This window comes from Parasteatoda tepidariorum, chromosome 6, assembly GCF_043381705.1.
Source record: "Parasteatoda tepidariorum isolate YZ-2023 chromosome 6, CAS_Ptep_4.0, whole genome shotgun sequence".
NCBI lineage: Eukaryota > Metazoa > Arthropoda > Arachnida > Araneae > Theridiidae > Parasteatoda > Parasteatoda tepidariorum.
The window spans coordinates 19948104-19961834 of NC_092209.1; the positions used below are offsets into that span (position 1 = coordinate 19948104).

Consider the following 13731-nt stretch of genomic DNA (forward strand, 5'->3'; position numbering starts at 1 on the left):
TGTAAAAGGGATAAAATTCAAAAACCAGAAAGGACTGGTAACTGAAAAGCTAAGTTCATCATTTGTTCAAATATGAAATTAAATGAACTGGAATATTTACCAGGGAGTACTGAGTCAATAGGCTGCGTAATTCATCTCCGGTGGTTTTACTCCTTGTGCTGGTATACCGTCCTTCCAGTACTTGTATTTAGTATAACAGTCAGCAGCGTATAGAATTGCACCAGCAAATCCAAAGAACTAGATAGAAATGAACAACACAATGATACCCAGCACAAAGTAATAATAAGCATCAAAAGGTATTTTTTTATCTTTTTGAATGAACAAAAGGATTTTATTAAGTATCCCAAAAAAGCTCTAAATATAATTTTTTTTATTTACTTTTAATATCCGAAAATATCTATTTTATTACAACCCCAAACAAGACTGGATTAACCATATACCTGCTGGACTATCACCTCCTACATCAGAAAGCCTCCTCACGGTTTTTTATAAGTAGTCTGCGCGGACTATTTGAAAAGTAAACTAGCTGTGAGCATGAACCCAAAGTTTTTTTTATAAGTAATTGGGAGAAATTTATTTTATATATTTGAGAATTGAATCTGTGGTGGTTGACAAGTAAATAAAACAAACCAATCTTATTCATAAATTAAACTAATTTTAAGAGATATATTTGCTACCACTTTCTTAATTTGACTAGATTTTCTGTTAAATGACTCTTTTGTATACTTGTTTACCTCCGTAGTGGTTTGATCGGACTACATATCAAAAACCGTGTGGAGGCTTTCAGTTATAGGAGGCGTTGGCTAGATTCTTATTTTGCACTAATGGAAAAAGTGCCTTCATGAAAAACGAAGCAGCAGGTATGCATATAAATTAAAAGGAAAATTTCTTCAGTTAGCTACAGTTCAGTTTCTTCAGTTATTAAAACAATGTAACAACTGATTGATTACAGAACATGATATATGATACATGGTATGTAATTTTATATAATTAATAAGTTTTTGTTGATAGAAATATTTATTTTTTCCAAATGTAAGTGCTAAAAATAAAATATTTAAGTTACTAGTCTTTATTATTAAGAAACAGAATGTTTCAGACATAAAACATTGGCATTTAAATGTTTAAAAATGTGTATGTTTGGATTAGCAGATGTTATTAGTCAAGATCTGTTAATCTAATCACAATTAGGAAAGACCAGTGGTGCTATTCGTTTGGTTATTTACTGAAACTTTTAGCTAGACCAATTTTTTTACTACACTGATAAAAGTAAATTATAGATATATCAATATAAACATATAAAAGAGTCAATGAATAATTTTAAAAAAAACAATAAGCAGCGTAGCAATGGGCAAATGAAATAAAAAATTTTTTCAATCGATGAAAAAATTAATTAGTAAGCGTATCAATAAATCAAGCCGGGAAAATGAGCATATCAATGAAACAGAAAATCAATAAGTTATTGAATCAAAGATAAATGGAAAACTCCCCATATCAATGCATCAAGGAAAGAGCGAATCAATAAATACGTGAATGAGTGAGATTACTGAATGTGCAAATCAACGAATAAGTTATTCTTCAATAAGCATTTTCATTCATGCACTCATTTGCTGTTTCAGATATTCACTCTTTTATGAATTATTTTATTCATTGAATCATCATTTTGTTATTAATGACGTTTGCTTGCTTATTCATTGATTAGAGGTAGTTGAGTTTGCTGATGAAATCATTTTTTAACACAATGATTCATTGATATCTTGTTCATAAATTCACACACTCATTTAACCCCTGAAAAAGCTTTGTTTTTTCACAAACAATTTATGCAGTTTTTTTTGCAAAAAAGAACTTTCTTGAAGAAAAAAAAAGATCGTCATCATAAATCACTGTGACCATTGAAGGATTTTTATAGTAAAATACAGATGTTATATCGGTTACATTTTACTATATTGTCATGTGTGTGAAATTTCCAAGTTCATAATTATCTGCAACCTTTCGAATGAAGGGGGTAATTGTGAACACTGTTCATAACTCTTTAATTTTGAGAAAAGTTGCCCAGAAAGTACAGTGTATGACTTAATGAAAATTTGGTTGACATTGAGAATGGTCAAAGAAAGAAGAAAAGAAAAAATTGACAAGGAAATTAACAATTTGCATGACACTTCAAAAAATCAAAAAAAAAAAAAAAAAAAANAAAGGGTAGAAGATAACAAGGATAAAAGAGAAAGTGAAACTTTTAACTAAAAACCTTTAGAATGAAGGGGGTAATTGTGAACACTGTTCATAACTCTTTATTTTCGATAAAAGTTGCCCAGAAGGTACAGTGTATGACTTAAATGAAAATTTGGTTCACAATGAGAATGATCAAAGAAAGAAGAAAAGAAAAAAACTGACAAGTTAATTAACATGTTGCTTGACACTTTAAAAAATGAATAAAAAGAAAAAAAAAGAAAAAAGGGTAGAAGATAACAAGGATAAAAGAGAAAGTGAAACTTTTAACTAAAAACCTTTAGAATGAAGGGGGTAATTGTGAACACTGTTCATAACTCTTTATTTTCGATAAAAGTTGCCCAGAAGGTACAGTGTATGACTTAAATGAAAATTTGGTTCACAATGAGAATGATCAAAGAAAGAAGAAAAGAAAAAAACTGACAAGTTAATTAACATTTTGTTAGACACTTTAAAAAATGCGAAAAGAAGAAAAAGAAAAGAAAAATGGTAGAAGAAAACAAGGATAAAAGAGAAAGTGAAACTTCTAACTAACAACCTTTAGAATGAAGGGGGTAATTGTGAACACTGTTCATAACTCTTTATTTTTGATAAAAGTTGCCCAGAAGGTACAGTGTATGACTTAAATGAAAATTTGGTTCGCAGTGAGAATGATCAAAGAAAGAAGAAAAGAAAAAAATTGACAAGGAAATGAACAATTTGCCTGACACTTTAAAAAACTGAAAAAAAAAAGAAAAGTGGTAGAAGATAACAAGGATAAAAGAGAAAGTGGAACTCCATTGTTACTTGAGGATATAGATGATGAAGCCATAAATTTCACTGACACGTGTAATCGGCGCGGAGCTAAAAAGAGAGGATCTAGTGGAATTTGAAACCACGATTTGGAAACAGAATGTATGTTTTAGTTGATGGCAAAGGGAGTTTGAGGAAACCGATCATTTGAAATACACGAGCTCTATTATTGCTGTTTATGAGAAAATGGGGAAATTGCAGTGCAAAGGTTGAGATGAAAACCGTTTTTCTTTAACAGAGTTTGTTGAAAAGACCGATGATGTCTTTTGCGTTTCAATGTATGAAATCATAGCTGTGCTATCCACACCTCAAACTTCGTAAAAATACAAACTTATTACATGCAAATTTTCTGGGTTTGTGTATGTCGAGGAATTGTAAGACTTCCCAAACACATATAACTTATGCCTTCTACTTTTGGCATCAAAGCTTTCCTTTTTTTACAACTTATATATGTTTAAAGTATAATTCTCATTGGCAAAACATTTTGTTTAAACATTTAATATGATACTTCGAATAACGAATTTGTCTTCATCTCATTCAGTTAAACTTTTCCCCCAGACATTTTCCTACATTTTGGAATGAGTTGAAGAAAGTTGTGAACACTGTTTTTTTCGTGTTAGAATTATGAAAGTGGGTAAATGTAAACAGTACGAATTGTTCTTTACAAAATGGTGGACGAAAAAGTTGGGAATAAAAGTTATTTTAGATGGAAAAAAAACTAAGCATCACAAGCAAACAAGCTTTAAAGTTAACTAATTTTTATGGTATAAAATTGAACGCGAACTTAGAAACATATTTGCTTATTTTTTTAAAATAGCTCTATCCTTCCTAATTGCTAAATTTGTATTTATTCATATTCATATCTGTAGGGATCATTTCTACTAACGCTAACGTTTATTCATATTTCCGGTTTCCATGACGTCAACACAAGTGGTATTTCCGCTGCAAGGAAAGGAAACTGACTAAAATTAAAATCGTTTGCGAAAAATCATGTTCCATCGATAACATTTTGAAGTCAATGGAGGAAGACGTCAACCCCTAAGAACGTCCAACCTCCATTAACGGAACTTTTACTGTGGAACAGAGAGTGGTCGCTCCCGAGACGTTTCACTGTAGTAAAAATTAATTTATAATTCGAAACAAAACTTCTTTCACTCGTTACAAACATCAGATTTATCCAACTCCAGAAAATGCTATGTGAATTAAATAAGCATTTTAATACATACACATACCTGCCAACTTTTAATCCTTTCCATTATCATTTTTCTCAGTGGTATTAAAATGGAATTAAAACTTCAATTTTAAGCATAAAAATACGTTGTATTTGAGATACCTTAAGTTGACAACCATGATAGTAACGCATATTAATATATGCGCTTAATTTTTGTAAGAATAGTGGTGATCAAAATCATTTAAAAATTAAATTTATAAAAGAAAAAAATAGTATATATTTACTACCACTTTAAATATGAAAATAAAATCTTCCGGAAAATCCAAAAGAGTTGGCTGGTATGCAAATGTTTCGATGAAATCTTCACATGAAGTAATGCATTTATTTTGTTCTCGGCTGTACAAGTTTAAGTACTGTTTTATGTTAACTTTGTAACATTTAATGCGTGTTAAGTTTTGTAACTTTTAAACACACAAATTTAAAGAATGTGCATATGAAATCGCAAATAATTTATACTAAAGTATATAATAAGGTGTAGATAGTAATATACATGGGTATGACAAAAACATCGAAACACTTCTATTTTATACTCTATGTAAACAATCTTTTCGTGGTGTATATTTTGGGAGATTTTACATGGCAAACTACCAACGCCTCCTATAACTGAAAGCCTCCACACGGTGTTTTATAGGTAGTCCGATCAGATCACTGTGAAAGATTTCCGCTCTTAGAAGGAGTCACTTAATACAAAATCTAGTTAAATTATAAAAGTGGTAGCAAATATATGACTAAAAATTTATTTTATTTATGAATATTATTGGTTTGCCTTATTCACTTGTCAACCACTACAGATTCAATTCTCAAATATATATGAAGAATTTCTCTCAATTACTTTCATAAAAGGTTTTGGGTTCATGCACACAACTGGTTCACTTTTTAAACAGTCTGCGCGGACTACTTATAAAAGATCGTGTGGAGGCATTTTGATGTAGGAGGTGATGAAACTACTGGCACAACTTGCAAATCATACAGGATGCCTTTTTCACACATGCAAAATTTTAGCCTCGATCAAAATGAGCTTAGGAATTAAGAAGCTAATTTCCTTTTTTAACACCTCAATAATGAAAACACTATTGCAATATAAACTACAATCCCTTAAAATTATCCTATTGAATTGCTGGTATTAAAGATGGAATAAATTTATTAATTTCTTTTCCTTATTTTGGACGATCCAAATTTTGGATGGGTAAAATTGTCGTCATTTCTAAAAGCTTCGAACATGATCATTCGGGATGCGATGGCTCAGTTGAAATAGCGATCGCCTACCAATGAGGTGAACTGGGATTCGATCCTGGCGATGGCTGGTCGATACGAATTCTGCATCCGGCTTGCACCGACCACTGTGCTGATGTGAAATATCTTCAGTAGTTCCTTTAAAAAGTCCTCCACGAAGGCAAATTTCTCCCAATCCAGGAGTTCCCTTGTGTTCTGGATTGGGCTCAAAATTACAAGGCTACGGAGTTGAACATTAGTAGTCGTAAACCCAAAAATTGGGTCGGTTGTTCAGCGACTGTTATAAAACATGATCATTCAAGTTTTACTTATAGTTTTACAATGTAAAATCTTCCAAAATATTTACTGCGAAAGGAAAGATTTTTTTTTCACATATATAGTTATCATAGAAGTGTTTCCGAAATTTTGTTCAATACCTGCACATAATAAAGTATTTATAATAATATGTATAATAAATAGGCTATATATTCTCACTCCTGCAGCAGCCCAGGCATCATCTCGTCCTCCTTTGACAGCAACAACCAGTGCCGCAATCATGTAGAATAATGTCCAAGTCGCGGCATACAGCAGTTCCTGAAACACCACCAATCATTACATTTTTAGAAGTTAGAGAAACGTTCCTTCAAGTTTACAGATTTGGAAAATACAAAATTTAGTTTCTGTTTAGAAGAATACATGTAGGTATATTACGTAGGATTTTTAGAAGCCAAGTAACATGGGTAAAACGAAACACTGTGAATAATTGTACAGAAATGGACACACTACAGATTCGGTGCAATAAACAAGAATCTTGCTCCGTGTCTAAACACAAAATAGTCATTTTATGTTTTGATACTGGGGAAGGCTCTTGTTTTAACACGTTGAATGCCATGGGGGTCACCGGTGACCGGTACTGAGTTTGTACGGTGACCAGCGAAGCCAAGATTATAAAAAACACATAATTCGAGAAAATTCTTAATTTTTTTTTATATGATTATCGTTACTAAAATGGTTTGAAGAAATTAACGCAATATAGAACACACAAAAATAGTTTTATTTATTTACACAGAGATGCCAACTTGCTCCGGACAGCGAATAAATATTTTCAAGTGGTAGTTTATTAATTATGATTCTTGGTTTAATAAATTCAATTTAGTAGATTTTTATCCACCACTATTTCTAAAAAATTTGTTCATTTTTTTAGCACTTTTAAAATTAAACAGCTTATTTTTAAATGAACAGAAGTTTGCAGTCTAGAAATCACTAGATTTGTTTATGAACCACTTTATTGTTATTTTACAAGGATGCCAACTGTTTCCACTATCAGAAATTTTTTTTATAGAAATTAAAGTAAGGAATTAAAACCTAAAACTTGCAGAATTTGGGTCAATTCTGATAATGCCTTACAGACTTGCCACAAATTAATTGGAATAAAATGGTATTCGAATTATTTATATGGATTGGTAAATAAAACATTTTAAATCAGTTTTTTTTAAACCAAGAATAATTTAATCAAAAATCAAATTTGCTACCATTAGAAAAAACATTTCCACAAAGCAGGGTAAGTAAACATATCTGATAATAGTTTTGACTGATCTTATAAAATGCGTGACTGTTTAAGAAATACTGATTCATTGGTTACTTTACAACTTATGTTCCTTTTTCTTTCAATTCAAATATTATTATTCTCTCAGAACTAAAAACGACGATTAGAAACCCCTATAACCTTTCTTTTAAATCAATATAAACGATTTCGCTTAAACAAAGAGGTTCAGCTTTTTCTCAATATGTAGAGTTCGTTTACCAGGAGTTGGCACTTGCCTCCGCCTTCATCACGTGGTATCCAACGATACTATTTCGCTGTTTATGGGAAAAGCATGTGAACAATCCTGAACAAGGTTGATATTTGGCAATCGGATGACTAAAATATTTATTTCGCAATCTTAATGTGCATTTTTTTAACATTAAATATTTCATAAATTTGATGACATTTCGTTCCTTTCAGTGAATAATTTGTCAGTTTTGAGACATATTGATACAATTTATTTAATTAGCTACAGTAATGAAAGGTATTATAGCAGAAGATAAAGCGAAGTAAGTGACTGAAAATGAATTCATTGTTTGCCTTTGGCGAGCATTAAGGGTTGTTTCAATTTTAGGAGCGGAGACGTTTTTCCTTTTACTCCCGTGTGGAATTGAACTCTTGAAGAGGAGGTGAAACCGAGTGCCAACTCTTGGTGAACGAACTACATATATGACTGGGAGAAATACATAAAAGCAATTTAATTCATATTCTTGAATAAAAAGAACGTAGTAAATTATAATTTCTTATTATCCTGCCGCGGAACCACCTTGTTGAAACAAAGTAAAAAGAACACTATATACATTTTATTTTTCGTTCGGAATAAGAGCAGAGCACAAAAATAATACTTTTATTCATCAGCAATTCGGAAACAGACTGGAAGTATAACCGGGGTGAGATCTCCAATTTTTGATACCGGGAGAACTTAATTACTCACCATGGAATGGCATTGCATTTGCTAAGTGGGTCGGATATGCCTTTGTAAGTAGATGCCGGGTTATCTAGAATATCAATATTATAAAAGCACGTGATTCTATTGAGACTTTTTGAGAATAGCAGCGCATGATGAGAAACTTATCTAAAAATTATACAAAATTAAAAAAAGCACATTTATGAGACAACATACACTGAAAATATGAAGGATATATTACTTACGATCGCAAGCCAAGGGACGAACTTTAGTTTTTCGATGATGTGAAAGAAGTAGAAGACTAAAAGCACGAATGTGACCGTGAGGCCTGTAGACGCGACGAAGTTGAACCAGTTACTGTTCGAGCACCAACTACAGCCAGAAGCCATGATACAGATCATGCCTATTATGTTATTTACCTAAAAATTGAACTGCTCTTATTATTATCCCCAACAAGAAATGTTATACAATACAGATCTTAATCTTGTTTCGCTAATAAAAATTCTTTTAAAGTGACACAAGAACTGAAACCCTTTTTTTTTATGGTAGATAAAATCATCTTTGTAGTCCTTTTTTTCCAAAAAGGCAAAATCATAACTTTTTTTGTCATGTAGGACATGAGCATAAGTGAGACCTTAAACTGTACAATCTAGATAAAGCGACATATAACTCTTTGTTGTTAAAAAAATTGAACTGATGCTTGCTACAAAGTACCTGCCCGCGAAGCGGTACACCTCTCTTCTTCATCAGTATTGGTGCCCATGTGCATCACCTCCTTCATCAGAAAGCCTCCACATGGTATCTTAAAAGCGCAGACTGTTTTAAAAGTGAACCAGTTGTGCGCATGAACCCAAACTCTATTTTAAAAGTAATTGAGAGAAAATTATAGTACATATTTGAGAATTGAATCTGTAGTGGTTGACAAGTAAATAAGACAAACCAATAATATTCATAAATTAAGCAAAATTTTAGACATATATTTGCTACCACTTTCTTATTTTTAATAGATTTTTTATTAAATGGCTCTTTTCGCAGAGTTGCTAACTTGCTCCGAACAGCAAATATATATTTTAAAGTGGTAGTTTATCGATTGTGATTCTTGGTTTAATAAATTCAATTTAGGTGATTTTTATCCACCACTATTTCTAAATAATTCTTAGTTTTATATAATTCACCAATTTTTAGTACCAAAGTCCTGCTTTACCTTATAAAAAAGAACCAAAAATGGTCAAATATTTGCAAAATTTGCTTTGTTGTTATTTACCGTTTTTTTAGTTGTTTCGACGTGTCCGGAGCAGTTGGCATCTCTGCTTTCGCATACTGGTTCACCTTCATGGTGGTCTAATCGGACTATCTACAAAAAAACCGAATGGAGGCTTTCAGTTACAGGAGGCGTTGCCATGGGCAGCTGAAATGATGGCAGTAATAAAAAGTGAGTGAAGTATCGGTAGTGGACAATAGGTTTAAACCCATGGTCCTTCCTCTATCTGAGGAAGTTTAAAAATAAGTGGATGCTAAATGTTTACAAGCAATTAGTTAAGCATTCCTAGTGGTTTGTTAACCGCTAGACTATGTATCTGTACACCGGGAAATGCTAAACGAACACAATTTGTCAACTTTTATACTTTTTTCGAGTGACATAATAAAATGACCCAGGACAGGACGACCCTGGTCTGTACTAGGCTGTCATGCTGATGGAACAAGAAATTACAGTCCTAATATAAAGTCCAAATTTTTTTATAGTTCAAATAACTTTGAGAAGTCTCCGATTAAGAGATGGAGAAAATGAAAGCATTGTAGTATAAAAGTAAATTTTAAATATTTTATAATGATATTAGTATTTATGTCAATCTTATCAATAGCATATATGAATATCGTGTATTATAAAGATACAACATTTTGACTGAGATTCAAAATTATAATTAATATAATTATATATAATAATGTTCCTTTTCAAAATTATTTCTTGAGAAGTTGAAATTTTCAACCCAAAATTAATATTGAAAAAAATAGCTGATTATACATATCGAAATATTATATTTATTTTGAACTTTATTAAAGTAAAGCTCCTTCCACTATAGCATTTTGTTTGGCTATGAGAAACGTAGAATTTAAGGATCCATAATTTCGTGACCAACGGTAAAAATGTGGTCAGTATTTGTGTCCAAGCTGTCTTTACTTCCTAAACAAGTTTGTTAGGCTTAAAGTCACTACTGAGTATAGGACCAAGTATAACACTATTGCAGCTTTTATCCTTAGTGCCATCACGGCTTCTATTATTTATTATATTTGTATATCGTATGTATATTTATTATTCTGGAAACTATTATTTGTGAGCATAAATTTTTTAACTAAAAGATACTTATTACATTGTGATTTATTCAAAATAGATTAGAGACGCTAATTCCATTATTATAATTATTTAAAAACGTTGTTCCAATACTCTTAAGCCTAACTATCATAATCACATAAATCAAAATGGCAATTCCTACTTCCTTAATTGCCATTACCATTTGAACTTTAACGACACCAGTTGTTTCCATCTCCAAATAATATCCTATCGATTATAGACAAAGGTAAAATGGGTCATGCATCTCATTTGGAGGAATATTATCTCTGTTCGCTCTTCTCATCGATGACAGAACTGATGAAGAAGTGTCATTAATATCCGTCTTTAAATATCCTCTCCCTGATTTCTATCGTTGTCCCACCGAGTATCGATCCGTTAGTGATTAGAAGGACTAATGTATATTATTCCCAGTGCACCACTATCATTAAGAGAGAACTTCCCATCTAGGTATATCGTTTGAATATGAGGCATCCTCCTTTAATAAATATTTTAAAGTTTGTTTTTGTTTGCTTATTTGTTACTGTAGGTTATATTTTTTGGTCATATTGACGAAATATGTAGTTTATTTTAAAATCGCTTGAATACGAAGTATCAGTAGGTTATATTGTTTTGGTCACATTGACAAAATATATAGTTTATTTTTAGATCGTTTGAATACGAAGTATCAGTAGGTTATATTGTTTTGGTCACATTGACAAAATATATATAGTTTATATTTACATCGTTTGAATACGAAGTATATCTCGCTTTAATAAATGTCTTAAAGTATGTTTTCGTTTGTAAATTTGCCGCAGAGTGTATTTCATTTGGTCACTTTGACAAAACTAAAGTACATTTTAATGAATCACTTCGAGAAAACTAGGATATGTTTTATTTGGTTTCTTTTACGAGATATATCGTCAAAGACGAACAAGATATACCTCGCTGCGCGGAATAAAAATACCATCAACATGCAATCGTGAGTCGAGGGATCGTTTGAATCTGGTCGTTTGATTTTTAATAAATATTTTAAAGTTTGATTTTGTTTGTGAATTTGTCATGTATATTATGTTTGGTCAGTTTGACAAAACTTTGATAAAACCAGGGTATATTTTATTAGGTTACTTTGGCAAAATATATTGTCAAAGAAGTATGAGATTTACCTCGCTTCATGGAGAAAAAAATCACGTCTGTATACAGTCGTGATTATTAAAATATTCTATAATATGAAAAATTAAAATTTTGAATTTATGATTCCTATGTAGTAATTAAGAATAATGAAAAAGTTACATTACATTTAATTAATTGCGATTTATCATACACATTTGTATCGTATTTATAAGTTGAGACATTTTTTTAAAACTATAGATTTAGAGGTGAAAATCACATTCTCTGCCGTTATTTAAAGATTGTGTGACTGAAGAAAATGTACATGTGCAAAAATAAATAAATAAACAAAAATAAACGAAACATCTTGAATGACATTTAAACTCATTATCGGATCTTTACGATCTAGAACTCAATCTAAATGGTTCGAAGGTGTGACCTCAAATATGCTCCTTAACTAGTATAGACGAAATTTTAAGTTACGAGATCAGATCCAAGCACGTACTTTTCCGAATAAAAATGAATTTTTTATCGATGGATTTGATTTTCTGAGCATAAAAATATATGGGGTAGCGGCAATCTGGAAAATATGATCCGAATACTTCGGTCAGGAGAGCGGTCCAAAGTTTAGTTTCCTTAACGTTAATTTTTCTTTTTGAGTATTTCGTTATATCTCGAGAACTTTTAAAGTAAATTGATAAATTTTTACACGCAATTATAAAATTCATTTATAAAGAGATAATTCCATGCAAAAAATAATTTATAGTAAATATTTATTATTTTTATTATTTAATTTAATAACAGTCGAAAAAATTTTGAAATGTAGGGTATACAATTTTTTACATCATTTTAAGTAATATAAATTTACATGGCAGAATACATAATCGATGGAACAGATCCTGAGAAATTGAATTTGAAAAAAGTCCTGTATTTGAAATTCGATTTCTCCTTAACTATTTGACCAATTTTGTAAATTTAGATTCCTTAAAATGATGTAAAAAAATTGTATGCTTAACAATTCAATATTTTTTCTACATGAAATCGACATATTTTTTCTATATAAAAAATTATAAATATTTACTGAAAGTTATTTTTTGCATGTATTATCTTTGAACAAACGAATTACCTCTGTGCAAAAAAATTCTTAATCCACTTAAAAAGTTATCGAGACATTGAGAAATATGCAAAAAATGAAATTAACATTAATAGGTCCAAATTTTGTACCATTCTCCTGCTGACCAAACCATTGAGACCATATTTTTCTCGATTGCGGTAATCCCTATTTTTTGGGGCTTAGGAAATTGAATCCGTTGGTAAAAAAAGAATATTTATTCGAAAAAACCCTGCTTGTGTCTATCTAATTTCGTAACTTAAGATATCGTTTGCACTAATTAATTAGCATATTTGAGGTCACCTCCTCGAACTGTTAAGATTGTGTCGAAGATTGAAAATCCGATCATTAGAACAAAATTTATTCAGGGTGGACAGTTTTTTCAGCGCTGTAAAAAGGATAATGAATGAAAAACATTCGACTTTCTTTTATGCTAAATTTCCACTCAAAATACACGATAAATATAACTACAGAATTGAGAGGAATACAATTTTCGAAGTGTTCAAAGTTAAAGCAAAATGTCTCGAAATATTTATAAAGAAATGTATTTTAATTGATTTACTTTACAAAAACAAGTTTTCAATTGTGTACAAATTTTTTTAATTAAATGGTTTCAGAGATATGACGAAATACCTCAAAAAAGCAATATTAATCCTTTTCACTCCAAATGTTTTAACATACTAATTAAGTAAGTGATAAGAAATTTAAAACTTGTTCCCAATCCTAGCTTTCGTTTAAAATAAATCAATGTTTTTAGAAAAGCATAAAAAATCAGAACATTCGAAAATTTTTTAATATTTAAATTAAATGAAAGAAATTTTTTCAACTGATATTTGTTGCTCACACTTTCACGCATTTGCTAAAAAAAAGTATATAGTTAACTATTTAGTTCACATTGAGTGGATAATGTGCTTTCAAAATTAATCTCAAAATTATTCCGGGAAAGAATTTCATGAATAATTTATTAAATTTGAAATGGAAAATGGTTCGAAAAATATTTTTTGGAAGTTTCCTGTTCAGAAAACTCCTTGTTACGACAATATTTTAAAAATATTTTGTACCATTTATGCTTTAGGTTAAAAATAATAATTATTATTATCACGATGAAAAATATGGAGATTAATTTCGGTCGAAATCACTGATAGCGAACATTGTACAAACTCATCTCTTTCTTCATTACACTAATTATTAATTTATTTAAAATCAATAATTAACTTGTTCAGTAAGTTAAAAC

At 30.6% G+C, this 13731-nt stretch overlaps 1 protein-coding gene across 1 annotated transcript in view; it reads right to left on the reverse strand.

Moving 5' to 3' along the window:
- LOC107457210 (CKLF-like MARVEL transmembrane domain-containing protein 7) overlaps positions 1-13731 on the reverse strand; it is a 98841-nt gene that overhangs the window by 14647 nt on the left and 70463 nt on the right. Inside the window, exons 3-5 of the mRNA XM_043052448.2 lie at positions 8196-8369; positions 5954-6052; positions 101-237 (exon numbers count right to left, since the gene is read on the reverse strand). Coding sequence (XP_042908382.1) covers positions 115-237; positions 5954-6052; positions 8196-8369 — 396 coding nt within the window. The 3' untranslated portion in view covers positions 101-114. The remainder of the gene's footprint in view (positions 1-100; positions 238-5953; positions 6053-8195; positions 8370-13731) is intronic.